This window comes from Pygoscelis adeliae, unplaced genomic scaffold, assembly GCF_000699105.1.
Source record: "Pygoscelis adeliae isolate BGI_AS28 unplaced genomic scaffold, ASM69910v1 Scaffold15, whole genome shotgun sequence".
Lineage (NCBI taxonomy): Eukaryota > Metazoa > Chordata > Aves > Sphenisciformes > Spheniscidae > Pygoscelis > Pygoscelis adeliae.
In genome coordinates, this window is record NW_008824988.1 from 2,584,508 (window position 1) to 2,606,212 (window position 21,705).

The following is a 21,705-nucleotide window of genomic DNA, read 5'->3' on the forward strand; positions in this document are numbered from 1 at the left end:
GCTGGCAGGGCACGGGAAGCTGAAAAGTCCTTGACTAGTGTAAGCACTACTTAGCAACAACTAAAACATGGGTGTGTTATCAACATTATTCTCATGCTAAATCCAAAACACAGCACTGTACCAGCTACTAGGAAGAAAATTAACTCTATCCCAGCCGAAACCAGGACAGAAGCATCATTTTGTGCTTTGTCTGCGTTACATCTTCAAACTTTGATGCTGCCATGGCGTAGGTACACATTTACCTTTCAATGCCATCAATGCTTACGTGGTGTGAAGTCAGGTGATTACATTCAGTTTCCAGAAGAGAGGGACTGCCTCTTTGTTCTTGCTTCACTTTTCTATTCATTTCAAGGCCCACTCGCTGCGAGCTGTCTCTAAAGGGAGCAGCCCTGATCCCCCGCTCCCTGTCACCCTGCACGTGGCTGCCCATCGCTTCCCCCACCCTGCATTATATAATCCGGTGGGATTATATAAATCCAGAAACACAACCCTCTGCCACACCATCATTCTCCTCCATTCACATCCTCCCCTGGCATTTTCTGCTCCTTTAAGTCCAGCTGCCATCTCATCCTGACTGCTCTGTTGCTCAGGTGCGCATCAGCTCTTTCCTTGAGCTGGTTCAATTTACTAATCCACTGTACTGCCAAGGAAAGGCATATTTTTAATTTTCCATAGGTGTAAGATCCAGAGACATAGGAAATCTTAAACTACAGGTAATATTATAGTTACCTTTATTACCATCTCTGAATCATCTCGCCAAGCTAAAACTGAATATATATTAACTTTCAATACTCTTGTAGGAAATAAATGAAAGATTTTTTACTTTAGCTTTGATATCCATTGCATTATATTCTTCTGTATGAAATGAACAGAGAACAAGATTTCAATTAATAATTATTAACTAGAGCAAAATAACAACATATCTATGATAAACTTCATTTTTACTGAAGAAGCATTAATACTTTATTTAAGTGATAAATGGTCATTTAAGCTGTATAAATAGAATATTAAAAATTTGGGGTTCTTAATGTATGCTTTAGTACTTAGTATAAGTCTGCACATTCCTGCAGAATGCTATCCATTGGCGTGATTCATGTTAGCAAGATAATTTACACTTTTTACTTAAGCCTGCTGTCCACGGACAAACATGGTTGATCAGCTGGACAGCAGTATAGGTGGCTAATATATAAGTTGTTAATTAGCTTATTAGTGCTATTGACAGTTGAGCCTGTTATACTTCCTATTTTTAACTCAAATTCCCGCTGAAATATGCCTATTTAAAAAATAGTAATTATTTTTAAATTATTGATGTATTTAAATTTATCATGATCTATTTTAAAATTTGCTAACAGTACTTTTCATAAAAAACTGTCCTTTGTCCCTAGCATTGCATTGATTCTCCCCATTAACTGCTTAACCAAGTCATTTATTACTTTCCTGCAGCTATAAAGAAATTAAGACATTTTGGACTTAGCAAGTAAATAGTTAAAGTGCATACTTTCTATCTGTGGAGTTATAAAATACAAGTTCTTAATATTATAACTGTTAAAGTCTCCTTGGAATTTTAGTATTAATGATTTCTTTGTTCTTAAGTTACATCCCCTAGCCTCTTTTCTTGGAGGCTTTCCTTCATGACTCCCTCAGCAGTACTGAGGCCACACATAGCAAATACATAGCTGATGCTTATTTATAAAGGATTTGACCTATCCCTTCTGCTCACCCCTTGCAACTTCTCCCTTATGACCTCAACATTTCACTCAGTCAAGCCCTGTAAAATTCTGCTTGTTTGTGGGAAGTACTTTTTATGAGAGAATATAGTATCGTTTTCCTTGGTTTTTGGTCATTGTCCTCACAACTGCTATGGTAGAGTTGGTTGCACAGATGTATTTTGAGCTGAAAATTTTTCATGACAGTTGTGTAAGGCTGCCTTAATCACAACAGGCTTTCTCAGCCGTCCCTTGGCTGTGACCTATGACATCTTCACTCCCCTACTCCTAAAACCATTTCCTAATAGAACCCAGCAGATCTCATCTATGATGAATTGTAATTCTGGGTTGCAGCTGGAGATCTCATCAGATGTGCAGTGTGTTTTGGGGCTCATTCATTAATCCAAAATAGTGGCCCTAGGCAAATCCCTGCATGCACGTTTGAAGTTTTAAAGTTCAGTTGTGCTGAAAATTGGCCCAGTAAAATAGGCCATGAGTAGGATCCATGCACACAGACAGTCACCTCTACCTGTATACCAGTGGGTGACTGTACTACAGGGGGGATTTCATTAGATAATACATAGCAACATACTTACACAGAAGTACACAGAGTATGGCATGTTTATGGACTCAAAATCTTATGAGCATGTTCCTCAGCTTTCTTGATTTTACCTTTGTATAACTTTAACTTCAAAGGAGCCATCCTGTTAAGAGCTCAAAATCACACCTAATCTCCTTGTGTGTAGTCCGTAGCCTGCCTCTTCAGTATTTTAAGTGATTTTGTACTGATCTTCTGGGCTGAAGAAGCATCAAATCCATCTTGACATGTAAAGTGATAGAATGAATAGCTGAGGGCCAGAGGAATGTTCTTGTTCTTTGTCAAGAGCTTTACTAGTCAGTGGAGGATGGCCATGAATATAAGGTGGTATTTTTTGACCATGCTCTGACTGCCATAAGCATCACTTGGGGTCATAGCAACTGGCCTAATTCTAAACCAGAGTTTCCCATGAGGATGTTGTTGAGGTAGGGCAAAGCTATACCTGGGAAAATCAGCAGCAATGTATGAGTTGGAGCTGGTGAGTTGCTCTCACAGGCCCTGCAGCTGTAGCTTGGCCATTCCAAAGACCTGGTTGACACCCAGAGATCAAAACATTAGGCATCACACTGAAAGAATTAACTTGTATAGATTCAGGATAAGTGACTTGGGGGGGGGGGAAGCTGGAAATTTCAGGGCAGAGCAGCTATATTTCTCAATAATAATCTCATTGATCTTTTCTAGTATGACCGGAGATTAGTCCTTAGGTGAATTTTTCTTGTCAAGACTTCCTCCAACATTTTGACATATAACAAAAAGTTACGAAGAAGAACATTTTTTTTAGTACTGTGCCATCAGCAAAATTTTTCTATCCAGAAATAAAAAATTAATGTAGTACATTTCTGAAAGTGACTATGAACAATCTTCTGGATATTTATGGTTCATGATCATCTTGATTTATCTGAGAATTTAATGCAAATGTTTGTCATTTGTGGTTCACTCTTTAAGCTGCAAGAAAACCACCCCACCTGTAGATTTCATGGTGCATGAGGTCATAAGCTGCATACTCCTTGAGCCGTGAGGTTGGCAATTTATATGTAAGCTCCTAACATCAATAGGACACCAAAGGTGTGAAATTCTTCTAGTTTCAAGTCAAGAAAGTTTATTTATGGTCTCTAGAGAGGCCCATTGTTTCACAGGCTTTATTATCTCCTGTTGTTCTAGTCTAGCACTGCTGCTCAAGAGAAGACTGACACAGCCTACTGTACATACACTGCTGAGGCCTCAGCACCTTGCAGGATTAAGCCCTATCTGAAAAGCTGCTTGTGAGTGGGACTTTTTTCCTGAGCTCAGTTTATATACCATTTTTGTCTGCTCTAGTTTGATAGAACAGATTATGATAAGAATACTTAAACTATCTCGAAACTACTTAATATAAGGCAAAATGCAGGAATACTCAATATAATAATGAAATCAGATCACTTTTATGAGTTTTTTTATTTTTTAATAATAAACATAATTGTAGAAAGAATAATTTCTTTTTATCCTTAAACTGGATTAAAATGAAAACTTCTAAGCAATTCTGATAAAAAAGAGACTGTCCCAAAATCTTTAAACAGTTAAAAAATGCCAATGCTCACAGCAAATCTGCTCACAGATTTTCTTCAAACAGATCTTTGTCCCTGGTTAGACTCATGAAACCGGGAGGTCTGAGTCTGATTTTATCTGTTCACTTGATTTCTCTACTGGAAGAGAAAAGAGTTGAATTAAATGTGAACAGAAAGTTGTGACCATGCTATTTATTTAGTGCTTTTGAGAATTCTCTGAGAAATGTGCTTGCTATGTACTTCTCATTTTGTGCCTGTTCATCTGTTGATCTAAGAGTCAAGCAGAATATTGATACACTTGAAAATATGCTAGAAGAGTAATAGAAAAGACTATTATACCTGGCATAGGGTATATTGGTTTTGCCCTTGATTCTTTTCACTTTTTAAGTGTCCTTCCGTTACTCAGACTGATTGTGTATGAGCATTCTGCTCTTCTCTGCTGCATTAAAACAAGGGGAGAGTAAGTAGTCCAGAATAAATATCTTCACTAAAATATGCAAAGGCAGAATCAAATCTGCATAAATGAACATCTGTATATACAGTACACTAACATAATATTTAGTCAGATGATCACACAGGGATTACGGCTGTGGCCTTCAAGAGCAACTCCCCAAAACTACCTCTCAGTATATTTTGCTGCATAATAAGCTCTTTCAGCTCAGTTTCTTGCATTAATGCTTATTTTATTGTGCTGAAGTAATAAGGCTGTCATTAACTGATGTAATACATGGATAAATACCAAGTTGTTTCAGTTGTTCACTTACACAAAGGCTATCGAGACTGTACATGGTGGAAAATAAAAGAAGCATTTTTAAATTGCTGTGATTCTGATTGAACAAAACACGTGAACACACAAATAATCACATCTCCATATGTAGCAGGTCCCAAATTAATGAGACTCTTGAGATAAAACTGCTCATCTGACTTTCCTTGAAATGTGAGAATGCTGGAATATAGTGAAGGCTTCCAATCTCTAAAGCTCTGCCTTACTACAACTTACCACTACGTATAAACTAGAACAAGAAAACTCTCTGAACACAGATATCCAAAAACTTTGAAATGCATCAAGCTGGGAAAAGATATGAAAACCCATGTATTGCCTGCCCACTGTGTCATTCCAGGGACGGGTGCAACTCCAAGAAGTTTATAGCGACATCCTGATTTGAATAGTCCCCATGCAAGGTTTTTCCTGTGCTCCTTGGAAAGTCTTCTTTCCATCAGCTTTGGCTATGCTCACTCCACCTGTCGTTCCATTGCCAGGCCAGCGCAGTATGTTTAAAGAAAATGTGCTGTGTACTGTCACTATAAATGGTAAACAAACCAGCCAAAACCCCATATCATGTATCAGTGAAAATGCTTGCACGTCTGCAGAATCAGGATGAAGAAAATGTGTGAAGTATGTTGTCAAAGCTATTCCTGAAATATGATCTATACTGGGAGCCGTAGTATATTTTTAGTTTCAAACCCTTCCTCCAGCATTCCTCTGGAATAATTATGAGGAAATGAAGCAGCACACCATAACTATGAATATTAGTAGCTGAAGGAAGTACCATGTTCTATGCCTGCTTTAATAAACATATATGAAGAATAGGTATAGATAGTTTATACATTTTGTAGTTCTCTCTAAGGCTCACGATAGATGTGAACTGGAATTTAGCAGTTCTTCACGTGGCCTCATGCTCCTGCACCTTGAAGAGCTGAATCAAAACTCAGACTCTAATCGACCAAGATGACATTTAAAATGGAAGTAGACATAAATGCAGAATAATTTCTAAATTTTATAAGGTGTATGATAGGCACAGTTTACTCTGTCTTAAATATGATATATGTTATCAAATTACAGAGGAGAGCGCTATTTTGGAAAGTAAAGATAGGCGTTGAGTGGATTGCTCTTACATCCAGTCATAATACCGTAAAGCTTGTCACTCCTGTACTGTTTGTTAACTTTTTCACTGGATTATTAGAATCTTTACAGCATCAGAGTATACCCCCCAACTGGTAATAAGTTTGCTTTGCTAACAGTAATTTAGATCTGCTGTCATGCAAAAGCCATTATCACATTAGTCTGAATTTTAAAAGAAGCTTTATCTTACATGTGAAAATTGCTTGTATAGTTTTGAAATAAATTAATGCAAATTGGGAGCTTAGAGATGTTAAATTTTTTCTTGCACCTGTGAAATGCCTTCCTGAATTTAAATTTATAGCCTCTGAACTGTGACCCATGTTAGATGAAGGAGAGATTTAGACATGGTTGGTACAGTCGTAGATTGATGTGTCATGCAGTCTGTGTGACTACAGGTTAGTCATGCCCATTAGTTTTCCTTAAAAATTTCATCTTTTGATACAGGAAATATGGTTTAACTTTAGATTTTGTTTTTATCTAGTAGCACTTAATCCTCTAGATTAAGTTTTTTAGGGTTTTTTTTCTTTCCCTTTTTATATGGTTTGCTACATAATTTGTGTTGTAAAAGGCAGAACTTCTTCTGTTACACCTACCAGTTTCTCCTCTGGGTAGGCAGCATTGTAAATTATTAAATACAGCTACAGACAGTGTCATGATAACTTTTAATGTGATGGTGAAGTGAGAGCATTGATCTTGTGTAATTTGAGTCAGAAAAATCTGAACAGGTAAACTATTTGTAACTTCTTACAGCTGAATAGGAACATAAGTAATATTAGTAACAGAAAAAAGGCCATCTGGTCCAGCTTGCCTGAGTTTGTTTGATTGGTTCATTATAATCTCAACCACCTGCTTTTCCACTGAGCTCTACTTCACCAGTCCTATCCTATTCCAGAAACAAATGTATCTGTCTCTTGTACACCTTTATAAATCTTTCCTTATAACTTTGATTATTTAGACCTTATGTGGTCTTACAGCACAGGAGATCGCAAAGTCTCAGAAGAGATTGGAGCTGGTAGGTTCTGGATGCTCAACAAATACACAGAAGGAAATACTCCTTATCTAAGGGTTTGTTTCAGAGAAAATATGTGGATGATTAGAAGAGTGGTGTGATAGAATTAGGTGAACATCTATGTGGTGATATGATTGCCTCGACCAATTACAAAATGCAGATGTTTATTTTGCTTTTAGATTTAACAAGACACCTATACTATTTATAGACTGTACTGACATCCTGCTAAGACATTTATTATTCTTTTCTCCAATTTTTATCAAGGCAGTACTATCTTTCTTGTAATTTTGGGGGGAATAAGGAGAGTATTTAATACTCTTAAACTACAATTCTTTTTGCTAGTAGCAGAGGGAAGTAAACAACAGTCCTGTGAAGTAATATTTTCATTCTGTAAACTAAGGACCAGAGAAATTTACTGTTCTGCCCATGTCTCTCAATTCCCATTTACTTTATCAGATATGCTGCTTCTCTATGGCAGTGGTTAAATAATTTAAAACATTATTGAAATGGAATTAAAGTGATTTAAACAATCACTTAAACAATAGTTTGATCAGTTTCTGCAAAATAATGTCAGCCTTCATATCCTTCAAGTTCTTTATAAACACATGTGAAATTACTGTCCTGATGTATTTCAGCAACTAAATCTAAATTAGGCTCACTTATCTTCATACAACCTTCTTTTTCTTCTTCCTCTTCTTCTTTTTCTTCTTTCTCCTCCCTGGAGGTGAAATAAAGAAGGTTCCTATGCTATAGCCACTGTCCTAGATTTTGTGGTGGATTTTTTTTTTCCTAGATACTGGCACCAGATGCAGTAAGTTATACTGCTTTGATTATCTGGGTCTTGATTCCCTAGTGTAAGCTCCTAGCAATTCCTCTGGGGTTTTCGCGAAGGATATTCTTAGCCTGGGCTGGCACAGTTGTGCTGTGCCTCCCTCTGGCTGCCCTTCAGCTGCTACTGAATGTCTCTTGCCTGAGCAGCTGAAAAAAAAGACTTCATCCATTGCTAGGGCCTTCTACCAAAGAACGTAAGTTAGTGCTGGGATGAATATGGGGTAGTCATTTAACTTACAAGCTTTGAGAGCTCCCATGCTGGGTATAGAGATAATGGGTACTGGCACGCATATAAAATATCCCATGAAATGATACCTAAATGCTTACTGTTTGATATGTCTTAACACATTGTAAAACTTTGTAGTTACAAGTACGTTTTCCATAAAAAAATCAACACTTTGCAGATAAAGAGAAAGATTTTTCTGTTTCCCTCTCCTCCCCTGCTAACTGTGGGAGGAGACTGGCTGTGGAGGAACAGGATTTTTTTTGGTAGACTAGTTACGTTTGGCACAATCTGTCTAAAGAGGCCAACAGCACGCTCTCATTTTGGTCAGTTCTTTTGTCTAGCAAAGGATTTTAACCAGAGATCTCAAAGCAGCAAAAAATTTCTATTTTTATATTTAAAATAAAATACCCTACCCTTCCCAGATAATAATGACACTTTACAAAATAGAGGAGCCTATATTTTCCTTAGGCAGATCTGTTTCCTATATACAATTTTTTTGATTGAGATAAGGCAGCAGTCTAGTATCTTGCACTTCATATCTTTAATGCTTATTTTTGTGTGTTTGGAAAGTAAACAAAGTACAACAGATGCATCCTGCATTGAGCTTTCAATCTTGGCTTATTTTATAGCTTAGAGCAAACAGATAAAGGATAAAAATTAATTAATTTACAGTGGGATATATTAAAAATGTCATAATTAGATAAAAATCATTCTTTTCTGTACTTGGTATTTTCTGTCTCTGAAATCCTTTCCTTTCTGTTAGCTCTGCTACTAATTATCCAGCCACTAGCTGTAGGCCTTTAAAGTCAGAAAATGCAACATCAGTCAGGAGACATGTGGTTGCAAAAACCAGTGAGCATGTAGGAGGAGTGCCTTTACAGGTCAAGTGCTATAGCTGTTCTTTGACAAATCAGTCTGAATTAACATCACAGGAGCCTGTTGGTATTCCTGCTCCCCCACACCTCCGCCTTCATCTGTTAGCTGCTGCTGTTGCCAACCCTCATTTTACACTCCCAGACCTGTAATCTGTTTCAGGACTTGCTGGCGGTGCTGGAGCAGCTTCGGCCCCACAAACACCACTACCAAAACTTATGGCAAACATTGAAATAGATTCTGCACCTGAAACTCCACTGCATGTGGCTTCACCAGTCTTCAGCTAGTAATTATTTCTTAATAATTAATAATTTATTAATAATGGGGAAAGAGGAAAGGGAATATAAAGTAACTCCTCTGACTGATGGTCAAAGTTCAAGAGAGTATCAGTAGCAACAGACACTGAAGTAAAAGGCTTTCTTAAAGGCTGTTTCATGCTGGTTTTGCTAAACGTGTTTGATTGTACTGCCAGTACATGTATCCCCAGGGATGGCTCCAATGTAAAGACTGAATTGTGTAGACCTAATTTAGGCACGTGTCTTTGTTCCCCACTGAAGGGACAGGGCAGGGATTGGTGGGAGAGAAAACCTTGAAGATAGCATTCTGGTGCTAGAGGCATCCTCTAGATAGTCCTAGCTGACACACTTAGGCGTGGGCTCTACCAGATGGAGCCCAGCTTGGTGGGGTATCGGGGCAAGCTTATATGCCCCCTTTCTTTTTCACCTTTACATTGAGGCTGCGTGCTTTGACAGTTGCCTGTGTTCTGGTCTCTTTATCTAATCTATCTGTCTACACGGCTTCCATGTCCTTCTTGTTAGAGTGATAAATGGAAAAGGCTATTAAAGTTTCAGCATGCTTAATAGTGTCCAGAGCCAATCTGTTGTGTGACAGATGCAGCGATAGGTAGCTGCCTGATGGACACAGAGGATCTATGGTTAGCTATGTGCTTTTAGAAATGGGAGTATAGTGTAAGTACTGACAAAACTGGTCCAGATGTAGTCTGTGGAAGTGCAGGTTTCTTTTTGTGTGTATCACATACGCTGTAAATAAGCAGTACGACTACCAAATACAATGGATCTATCACTGTTAAATAAGCACACAGTATCTGTTACTACGTTGTTTCTTTTTATTTCTCAGAGAAATAATTTGACACTTGTAAAACAAATGTATAAATAAATATGGGTGGCCAATCTCACTAAATACCTGAACTTGACTTCAAAGTGTTAACTGTCCTTTGTTTTGAATTGTATAATATATAATGAACTTGTTTCAAAATTTGTTAAAGTTAATGGCTATTTTTCAACTGAATTCAGTAAGTTATGGATCAGGTCCATAGAGAGTACAAAACTCATGCATATCCTAAAGTGTCTGGCTTTTTCTGTGGTTGGCAAATCTATGAAGGAGTACGACAAAAGTTGGATGTAAATTTTTTTTCTAGAATATTTTAAAAGTTTACTTAAGGAGGGTGGTGTGTCTTGATGTTCCCCAGGCTTTCCTGATATCTCAGTAAATTTCAATAGATTCCTTTGCAAATCTAGTATGCATTTCCACACATCTATCATTCAGGAACTTGGCTTAATAAATCATCTAAAACACTTTGCAAGAGAAAACTGTGTAGAGCTAATTTTTCTTTTACAGCAGAATAAACCCATTGACTTATCAGTGTTAATTCTTACTGTATCTGGCTTGGAAAAAAGAAGAACCAAATAAATGAATGCAGGAATTTGACCTACAAGGTAAAAGTTATGTGAAGGGGCCATGGATAGTTCCTTTGAAAAAGTTATGTTTATGCCTTTGAGTTGGAGGACTTTAATTCATTCCAGTTCATCCTTTTTTTTTCTTTTTTTTTGTTTTTGTGTGTGTATTTCCCTAGCATTCTTTGAATGTATTGTTCTGAGGGGCAAAAAGTAAGATTAATGTGGCTGAGTTAGTATCAGTTATTGTTTTCTTCCTAATATCCTGCAGCTTTATGTTGCTTTAATGTATGCACATTCAGAGTTTTGAACATTGTGGGAAAAGGTTTCACTGGCATCCTTTCTTGCCATTAAAGTGCTTCCCATCTGAATATTGCCTGCCAAAGTATGTGGTATCCTGCAGAGCAAGAGGATGAGGACATAGATTGCAATGAAGCTGAACAGTTTGCACTTCCTAACGGTGACACCAGACATCAATCTTTTGTAGAGACAGCCCAGAATACAGGAGAATAAGAACTCTCACCCCCACCCCCCACCAAAAAAAACAAAAGGAGAATTATCTTCTCTTTTTTTCCATTTCATTCCAGCAGTTTCCTTCTAAGATCCTCCAAGATGAATATGTTCTCAAATTGCATAAGCTGACATTTCAGTGGCTGAGACGCTTTTGGGGAAGGAAAAAAAAAAAGAAAAGAATTGAAGTAAAAAAAAAAAAGTAGGTTCTCTGATGTAACTTTTTTAAAAAGAATTTTATTTAATTTAGTCTCAGTTCTGTTTATCATCAAGCTAAGGAGTAGAGTGCTAATTTGGTCACAGTTAATGTGTTTCACACATTTATACCACAGTTTGACATCAGTATTCAGTAACACCAAATTATATTATACAGGTTGGCAAATGCTCAGAACTAAAGATTGCCAGTTTTGTAATTGGTCATATTTGGAGAAGCTTGAGTCAAGTCCGCAGCTTGTATAAAGTGGCATAGATCTATAGAAGTCACTTTGCACCAGCTGCTGAGGATCTTCTCCTTTATACAGAAATTTGATGCAGGTTTTTATTTTAATATATAAATCTAATTTCACCAACAGGATGATTTATAGTTGTGCAATTAATGAGCCATATGCTCCTCTTTGTAGGAAAAAAGGTGCAGAAAGAGCTAAGTGCTGCAAAAAATTGCTACATCAATGAGCTGCAGAAGTTAACATATACTGTGTCACTCAATCAAGAGGTTGTGAGGGTGTAAGGTGGATAAACCTTGCTATAACCAGTAGGAACCCTCACTGAAGAAAGGATAATCGAAGAACTTGGGCCAAAGATTGGACTTATGCTGGGAAATGCTTGACAGGGCTTGGGACTGGGTTCACAAACAGCATTTTGTGCTATGATTTAGTTATCCTTGAAACTGCCACGGCACCCATTTATTTTTTGGTACGATCAGAGCTGTTTTCAGACACTTAGAGAATCTCGTATGAAAGCCAGAAAAACTGGTAAACAGGGTACCCGAATCAAGCCTTATACACCCACAAAAGAGACAAGTGATTGTGTAACAAGCTGCTGCCGTCATGGTTCCTCACAATCCAGAGACTCAGATCTTTGCTACAGAGATCGCCCAGAGCTCAGGCAAACAAAACTTCAACCAGCTGCAGAACTGCTCCAAGCAACTAGAGAACTTGAACAATTGGCTTCAGGAAGGTGTGAGAAACAGGTTGGTCGGGGAAGTTGGTATAGCAGAATTTGTGTGAGAGACCTGCTGTGTACTACTGAAAGACTTGCCAAATATTCCACTGTTTTCAGAGGTTACATATATACACGTTACTAAAACTTAATTCCTTCTGTGTGTTTCTTCATCTCTTGAATTTTTCCTACTTGTCTTTGTGGAAGTGTCCAAATCCAACATTTGCATGCTAAAATTGCTTTGGATCATTTATCTTCTCAATATCTTTCCCCATGAAGGAATGCACATTCATTTTCTATTAAAACTATGAGTGAAGTCAGAGATTGAGTCACTGTGAATTAATTTCTGAATCCTTACCTAATAAACTTTATTACTTTGTGTTTTTCCGTGGCATGTGCGGAAAGAGACTGTTCAATTCCTGGCAACCATATGAAAAGCTTACAGGCCGTGGGTTAGGACTGTCCTAATGTAATTAACTGAGACTCTTACTCTTGTTTATATTGCTGTAACTACGTTGCATGAAGTTTGATCCATACAGCTTAGCTTCTGAGGGAACTACTCCTACTAGAAGAGACTGAGTCTTCAGGAACACTATGGCTTTTTCTAACCTTTCTGTTGGTATCCTATGCTTATGAGGATGCCAAGAAATAACATAGGGCACCTATGGATTGAGAGGACCGTTATTTTTGACCTGGCCAAGCTCTGCTTTCCTAACCACATGATACCTTAAATATTTTACAGATCCAGAAGTGTATCTGAGTATAATTCACAGTCCCCCAGATTTTCGCTAAGCAGGGATATCATCTGGCCAGTTGTTTGTTCTGGGTAGCATATGTAATACTTTGGCATGTCTTGATTCTTCCCACATTTCCCTAGACCATTCTGCATCTTAAGTTTTGCAGATCTTATTGTGGATTTTTTGTGTGGGAGCAGTTTTTTCAACTGGTATGGCAGCAGATCAAGTAGGAGTTTTTGGCTTGTGGACAGATTCTGGAGGCAGGTTTTGTAGAAGGTTGCTCCAGTTTTTGGCTTGTAAGCCATGGGAGCATATACCATGTATTACTTGATTATAAGTTAGCCCACTCACTAAATAGTTTGCTGACCGCATACAGTAATTTAAGAAGAGGGCTGAAAAACAGAGATAATACTGAACAAAGTACAGAGAAAGCACATCTCGCATCACGGAAGGATCAGATGCTGAACGCCTAGTGAAATTTCCTAATTAGGCTGCTGGATTGCAACTACGGAGGTTTCAGAGTGTCTCATGGTAGCATTATTTTGTTTGACACTGGCTGTGTGACATGCTGTATGATTGCCTATCCTGGAATTACCTGGGTACTGCAATATATTTCACTGCAAAATAACCAAAGAGGACTAGATAATGCTGAGGTGCTTCTGCGTTGTTCCACTTCTCCTGCTGACACACAAACTCTGGGAGCAAAGGCTGACATAGTCTGGTTTTCCTATTATTCTAAACAGTAGTGGAACTCCTACTTTCTAAATGCTGAGAACTGCTCTGTGTCAGGTACATGCACAGATAGGTGCTTCTCAAATAAAAATGTGCAGAAGAAGAAAGTTAAGAAAATTGTTTGAAGCTCTATAGTGAATCAAGTCTAATTCACCACTTGAACACAGATTTCCTTACAGCTAGTCTTGTTGATTTACATATGTGATCATCCTGAGAATACAAACTGCTAACACTTGCTGTAGCCAAGGCCACAATGAAAGAAAAATGTATCTTATTAAACAAAACCCGAAAGTGTACATTTCCCTGTATACACACTTCTTTGTGTGTGGTATATAATACAGTCTTCCAGAAAAATTCCTTGGATCTAATCCTTTTCTTAGTAAACCCATACAGCCCTACGCTTACACTAATGTAACTGAGGAAAGAATTTGTTCCTGTAAGAATTGTATTTCTAATAAGAAGGAAGCAGAGGCTTTTGGCAAATAACCTATCTTGCAACTCTTATTGAACAAGACTAAAACAAAAAACATAAAGCAAAATTGGATCAGAAGAGTAACAAAAGAGGGACTACACTGCAACAGCCTAAACAGGAGAGTCATGTACGGATCATATCTACTTCTGCTGTGGAGATGATAACTAATCTGTGTAGGTAGATTTCTGTTTTCATGTGAGGTGGAATGGATTCTAGGGTGACTTCCCAATTTTAATAAAGGCATCCACTCTCGGTCCCAAAACTACATTTTTTGTAGCCAACTTTAATTAAAAAATTCTGGTAATTGTCCCTCCCAGTAACAAAACTTAAGTGGTGCTCTGTCTCAGTGGTTGTTCATTCAATGCAAGCGTAGAATCCAGCAGGGAATGAGACTCTGAAAAAGCCCTGGATAAGAAGAGATTTATTCAAACATTTCAGAAGCATCAACAGAACAGATCAATTAGAACAAGGCGGGAACATAGTAAATAATCAAACAGTTGTTGTTTTGTGAATAAGAAAAGCTAATAGTTTAGTGAAGAAATTATTTAAATACTATGTATTCTTCTCTGTTTTATCTTTGTAGGGAGGGTTGAAATGCATAGAAAAGGATTGACTGGAAGATTTACCTTCCAGGCCATTTTTGCTTTCCTCAGTCATCCTGGGGTTTCTACTGATTCTGACTGGAGAGAAGTAGACCCATGCGATGATCCCTTTTCTATTGCTTGTAGGTGAATGCAGCACAGATACCTGCCTCTGAAGCGCTGCAGGTTACGGCAGCTCTAGGAAGCAGCCGTTTCCACGCTGGGGTCAGCAGGGACCATGCTGTGGGCGAGGGGTTTCTTGCCACATGCTTGGCTTTGCAGAGTTCATCATAATGTGGTGATCTGTGGCACAGTAAATGTAATCTTGCTACCTTCTAAGTTCCTAGCTAGGTAAATTAGAGTTCAGTGCCTCGCAGAATACTGAAGGTGTCTAATCTTGTAAGAGATGGCAAGCATAGTCAAGCTGAAGGTTTTTGTTTAAATTCAAGTAGATACTGAGGGAAAACTTTCACCTGTTCTCCTGGCTCCAGCTTCTTGATAACCAGTGCTTCACTGGTGCTGCAAGGCTACTGTTAAGTCCCCCAAAGCCTCCTCTTGTCCAGGCCACTTCCCTCAGCCTCTCATTTTCTCTCTTCTATCAGTAGAATTCATATATTGGACTAATGCTAAAAAAGACAAATCTTCATTTTCCTTTAGAATTAGTATTAGGAAACAAATATCTGAACTGCTTCGAGCCCACTGATTTTAGCAACTGCAGATCTGACTCTGAGATAACTTCATGGAGACTTAAAGAGCTAGAGTGAAAACTGAGGGCCGGATGATAACCTGTCCACCATCCAGCAATTCCGGTGTTGCACTAATTTTCTTTCCTTCCTCATGTATCTACATGGCATCATTCATTCTCTTTTGGGGTTACATGCTGATTCTTTTACAGTTCATATTGGGTGATGGAAGAAAATATTCATTGATTCTGTACAATGGTAATAATAATGTAGGATGTAGTTGTTCTGTTCTTCCCCAGATGCGAACAGCTCGTCAGGTCTCCACCCATTAACAGGAACCTGGGGAAAGCTACACCAGGAAAGGAGGCCTTTGCTGTTCTAGGTTATAATTTGTATAACTTTCCTTACAACTACATGAAATGGAAATGCCACCTTTATCTTCTGTTAGAAATAGTTCTTCATAATAGCAGAAGATGCAGGAGGTTTCCATGACCCAACTGGGTGGAGTATTCAGGAACTTAAACCAGGTCCCTCTGTGAGCAGGAGGTTGGACTAGAGACCTCCTGAGGTTCTCTCCAGCCTGAATTATCCTATGATTCTATGATGTTCATTCTCCTGAATGAAAAATAGTGTTTTTGTGCATATATGTATTGCAGTTATTTTTTTTTTTTACGGTATTTACCGATCACATTTGACTTAGAAAACATCAAAAAATCCATTAGAGCATTGTCTGGGTGGCTTCTCCAGTTCCATCATCTATTTTTTTTCCTGTGGCTTCATGGGAGAATTTGACTGGAGAGATCTACAAAATGCAGTAATATTTCCTGTTTTCTACATAGACTTTTTAAAAAAACTGTTGGAATTGGCCATATCTCCGTCTTGCTCTCTTTTTTGGTCATTACATAATAATATGCATGAGAAAGTGCATGTGAGAGAGTCTTTTATAATTTCGTTCTCATTCAAGTAACTTTTCTCATTTTGCTTCAAGTTATCATCATTATGAATGAAAAAGTGAAACCACAACTCTTCTATAGACACATACATTTCGGTTTCTGTCGCGGGTAGTTGGTGAGCAGTCAGCTGTATTCCTTGAAGAGTGCTTGGTCTGTTTCTCACATTTGTGAGATGTCTTTTAGGCATTATGATCATAATATTTTTAATGTACTAATGGTTACAAACTGAGTTTTGGGGTGATCTACTTCACACTTATTTGTGATGTTATTCTTTTGCTTCAAATAAAAAGTTATTGATGATCAGTTTCTTCAGATAAATTTTTAAGACACAAACTATTTCCGATCATCAACTCTGCCTATTTTGCCAAGGAATTTAACATAGTCTGTGCCATTGATGTCAGCAAGAATAGGATTAAGGAGCAGGATTTAATTTACTTAGCTGTAACAGAAGTCAGAAATAGCTTTAGCAGTTAAATTACTTGTGGCAGAACTGTTTGTTTATGTCCCTAATATTCCTGTGGTATATTTTTGAATGATAGATCATTTAAGCTGACTCGCACATCTGAAAGATTAACATTTTACCAATATTCATTTACCTTAGTCCATATTCTTGTTCGTGTAAGAGGCAGTTTAACTGAAAAATGAATGCTAATAAAATGCCTTTTTAGTAATTCATTTTGAAAACCATTTGACCTTAACTACAATGAAAGTAGACTGTAAAAATCATCATAGATTCCCTTCCTTGAACTTTTCATGATGCTGAAAAATGACTGAGGGAAAGAAGCAAGATCCAGTTACTGTACCCTGTTTGTACAGCTGTACTTCATTGAGTGGAGGCTTGTGTTACACACAGTTTGTGATAGGAAGTAAATGCTTTTAAAACAACTAAGGAGACAGGTCTTTAACCTCCACCTTTTCAGATGCTTTGTTCACTCATTTAGCTTCTGTCGAGGTCTTGGGAAACATTTCAAATACAAATTATTATTGAGTACTGAAGCTCACCTGAATAATTCATCTCCTAGTGAGCTCATTAGGCAGAGATGCATTAAGATGTTGTTGGGGTTTTTTTTTGAGAGAGATCCCTAATTCTTGATACAGTGAACACTTGTTCCTTCAGGAACAAATGCATTTAAAGAAGGAATAATTCTCAGATTGAGTGTTAAGTGTTTTATGATGGTTGAAATTACAGTTTTAATTCAGCAATTGTAAGGATTTTCAAGGACTTGGAGAACATTGAAAAATGATGTTGTCATGTAAATTACCAAACTGTCAAAATTCATTAGATTTAAAATTCTCAGTTTCTAGCGTTCAAGACTGTTACCTCCTGTTACAAGACTATCTAGTCCCCTGAAATGGTGAAGACACCTTAAGGTTCATTAAGAGGATTTTTTGGCATTACTTTACATTGCAAGTACATGTTAATCACCAGACCTAAACTATTTGATGTAAGCTTGGCACCAGATAATTTCAGGATTTTAAATACGCATTATAAGATCATTCTGTGAATGCGATTCTAATATCTGCCAAAGGCACTTCTCTGATTGCTCTGGTGAAACAAGTCAGTGGCAATGGGAGTGTGCAGCTGGCGGACAGCCAGTTAACTTTTAATTTCTGTAATCAGCTGAGGCTTTGTGTATACTTCATCCCTTGAAACATGTGACCTTAAATTCAGGTTTATGCTAAATAGGCATTATTTGGCCTGCATTAACCACCCACTTTCTCATTTTGCTATAATTAAGGTCATCCTCGTGGCTATACATCTGATGGCCATGAACATTTCTATCTTAACCTCCCATTTAAAACTGTCCAGATATCAATATACAATGCAGAGGGGCCACCCAGATCTGCACTTAATGAGAAAATGCCTTGAAATACAATCAGGATTTTGAAGTCGTCTTCACTGCAGTGCATTAGAGGTGACATGCCTTCAGAGGACATGGCCGACACTGGTTTTGTCCTTATTCCAGCAACTTTTTTTGAACTTAACACAATAGAGCCACTGCTCTCCTTTGGCTGGGTCCAGAGTTCCCAGCAAGCACCGATTTGGTTTTTTTGACCGTTTGTCACTAGTGGGCAGGCAATGGCTGTGTTTTGTGGTCTGTGGTACAAGTGGGCTTGAAGATTTACGTGTTCCAGAAAACTGTAAGCATAACAGCAGACACCAGTTAAGTTGTTTAAACTTGGAGCGTAAGATTTTTGGAACATTTTGTGTCCCCTTCTAGTCTTGAAATGTAACTTCAGTAAACAAATGCAGGCCTGAAAGCATCCTCAGTCCTTGTCCCTCTGAACCCCATAACAGAGCTCCTCCTGGCTCGTGTTATCAGGACTCAGCTCAGGCTTTCGGGCTCTTTAACTCCCATCTCACGCATCCTTCTGCTCTTCCAGCAATGATTTTAGTTCCTGCCACAGCCTCGCCCTCCTCAGCATGAAAGTTACATTGACTTGTGTCCACTTACTGACATTTAACCCAGCCTACACAAACTCAGCTCTGTACATTAGGTTTTACTACCTGCTATACTGCGGTAAAATAGCAAAGTGTAAATTGGGGAATGAGTTGCTTTTAGCTTAAGAAAAAAGGCCTTGGGAAACAAATGTTGCGTTGTTCTCTAGTACATACCTCATTAGAAATTACGTGTTTTGCAGAGGTTAACATACTGTGGGCAGCACACCAAGTACATCATAGTTCTGAAGATTACAACTTATTCACAGCCTTGAGACAATCTATACTGCAGAAATACACCTCCTGGGTAAGTTGCACAAGGTTTGACAAACAAATTAATATCAACAAGATTTAGTAAAAGTGAAAATGTAGTGTTTATTTCCCTTTGAAGAAAACCATATTAATTATTTAAGATGTTTGACACTGAAAGCACAGAAGTTGAAACTGAAGAATCTGAGAATCATAATCTTTAAAGATACGTTCATTAATGTTTTTACAGCAAACTTGAAAAGAGGTACAGTAGTTAAGTTTAAGAAGGCTAATTATAACCCTGCATTTATGTTTTCATAACTTTTTGATAAAATGGGACAATTTTTTTCATTCGGTTATTCATGCATAAGTACAGGAAAAGATCAGAGTATAGCACAACTACTCTAGAATATGTCTGTATAACTGAAAGGAGCAGGGAGAGAAATCATTACTAAAGATTGCTTTGGACATGCAAATGTATTTATTTGTCTCTGCTCATTCATGTCATGTGTAAGTACTCCAGTACGTAAGGGCAGTATGCCACTACTTTTACCTAGCGTTATTTCAGATAGAATTTCTTTTAAATGGTGAGCTGTGTACATATGCAATATAAATTAAGACAAGTACTTATTTACAGATTTAAAAATGTATATTTCTGAATACATTCATAAATGTAACATACTATTCAGTGTTTAGTTCTGGGCCCGGCATAGCTGCTGATTTCCTCAGTTGCGCTCTCATGTTCTCTCTTGACTCTATTTTTTAACTCAGATTGTAGTTTGGTTAGTTGGTTGTTGTTTGTTTTTAAAAAAAGAATAATAACTTCAAAATTTGAATTTTCAGAATTAGAGTTCAAAAGCAATGTTCAATGTATTTTTGTATATATAAAACACATAAATGCTCTTCTCCAATGAGGCATAATACTGGTGGTGGAGGAAACCCACAGTCCTCTGGCAATCTCTACAACTAGCCTATGAGCAAATGGCTCGAAGCCAAAAGTGTGTGCTCACATGCGCAAATCCAGTGTAACTCCATTAACTTCAGTAAAGTTAGTCTGAATTTATGCTCACATAACTGAGCATGGACTTAGCCTGTTGTTCATAACTGTTTCAAGCCCATGACATTAGATAAGTTAAAGTGCTAGGTTCCAAAAAAATGACTAGTTCTTCTGGAAATTGTGAAACAGATACTATTCATTTTGTTTCTTAAAGTCTTCTCTGTAAATTCTTGTTATTTTTTTGTTTAGGAAATAGTCATCTAATCTAGTAGGAGTGCCTCAAATTTAAATGGCCATAATGAACAATAGCGGAAGGGATGCATCTCTGTCACAACTCTGCTTCCTATGTAAATACTGCCATGTTAAAGATTTAACCTTTGCACGTTTACCCATTGGGACCATATGTGCAAATGCTTAACAAAAACAATAATTCAAAAAAGACAAAAAGCCTGTGTGTGCATATGGGTGTGTGCATGAGCACTTTGCCTGCCTGCGTGGTTTTGAGGATGATGCCTCAGAGAGCATAAAATATTCAGGAAGGCCAAGATGTCTGGCCACCTTAGATTCTGAAGACCATCCTCAGGACCGCACTGGTATCACTTGGCAAGTAATATATGTACATTTAAAATTCATTTCCTTTGAGCAAAGGGGAGTCAACCTAGGAATCCATAATACTTTTGTGTGCAGTGTTTTTTCCACCAAATATTTGGTATTAGCCAAGACCTTTGATTAGTGTAAATATTGGTTTACCTCCCCCTAGAACTTTTGAGAGGTGTGCCAGTTTTCTTTCTCCAAAGCCTTACTGTGCATGAACACAATTCTTGCTAATTCTTAATAGCACTGCTATTTTTTTGGACCGCCAGACTTGTCCAGAACCCCGTGGATGCATCTTCCTCGAAGCTGAAACTCAGTGAAGCCTTTAGTTACTCCCTGAGAGGGATCTGATGGTGTCGAATGTGTACTGTTGAATGCAGTTTGACATGCAGTTTTGTGGAGGCTGTGAGAAAGTTGCGGTGGATGATGTGGGATTGTGGGACTGTTCTGCTGCCAGCTCTGTATGTGTTTTAAGTTAAATGTTATAAGATAAATAAATCAGCATATTAATCTGTGTGGGTTGTGCTCGAGCTGATTGAAAAGATGTGAAATGAAAGAGAAGAGAAAAACATGCTTGAAGTACAATCAGTGGTGTGAGATGTACTCCCGAACTTGGAACCAAATGTGTATTGCGTCACGTCGTTTGCACACACAGCGTCTCTGTTACTCCAGCGGAGGGACCGTAGTGAAGCAGACCTACTGTTAGGACTGAGAGGTGGTTTTGAAGCCCATTTTGTGGGAAAAAGATGTGGAAAAAAAAATGTATATTCATTTTTAAGATGAAATCAGCAAGCTAGTGCTATATAAATCTTTGTTTCTGATGAAACGCTTAGTTAAAGCGTCATTGTGAACAGAGAAAGTAACATGGACACCTTGAACAGCTACGATTTAATGCTATGAGTACCAGTTCTTAACTCTCCTTCAAGGGTAAGATTTGATTGCAAATAATAGATCCATAATAATTTTATAGCTTTAGACTATACGTTTAGATAAAGGGTTGAATTATGCCTCGTTGGTTTAACAGCGGCGGAAACATCCGTATATGAATCTGGAAAGGGAATAGGTAACACTGTTCTTTTCAGCACCGAGTCACAAAGTTCACGTCGTACCTAGGGAGGGGTCTGCCAGGTCTGGGATCTGTAAGGGAGGGGGCTTTTTTTCACCCTGGCCCGTAACGCCGGCAGAGCCCTGCCAGAAGCGTAGCCCACCTGAACG

At 38.0% G+C, this 21,705-nt stretch overlaps 1 protein-coding gene across 1 annotated transcript in view; it reads left to right on the top strand.

Annotated features, from left to right (window-relative positions):
• AGMO (alkylglycerol monooxygenase) overlaps window positions 1-21,705 on the top strand; it is a 195,379-nt gene that overhangs the window by 63,887 nt on the left and 109,787 nt on the right. Inside the window, exon 6 of the mRNA XM_009326121.1 lies at window positions 18,854-18,957. Within this exon, the coding sequence (XP_009324396.1) occupies window positions 18,854-18,957 (104 nt within the window). The remainder of the gene's footprint in view (window positions 1-18,853; window positions 18,958-21,705) is intronic.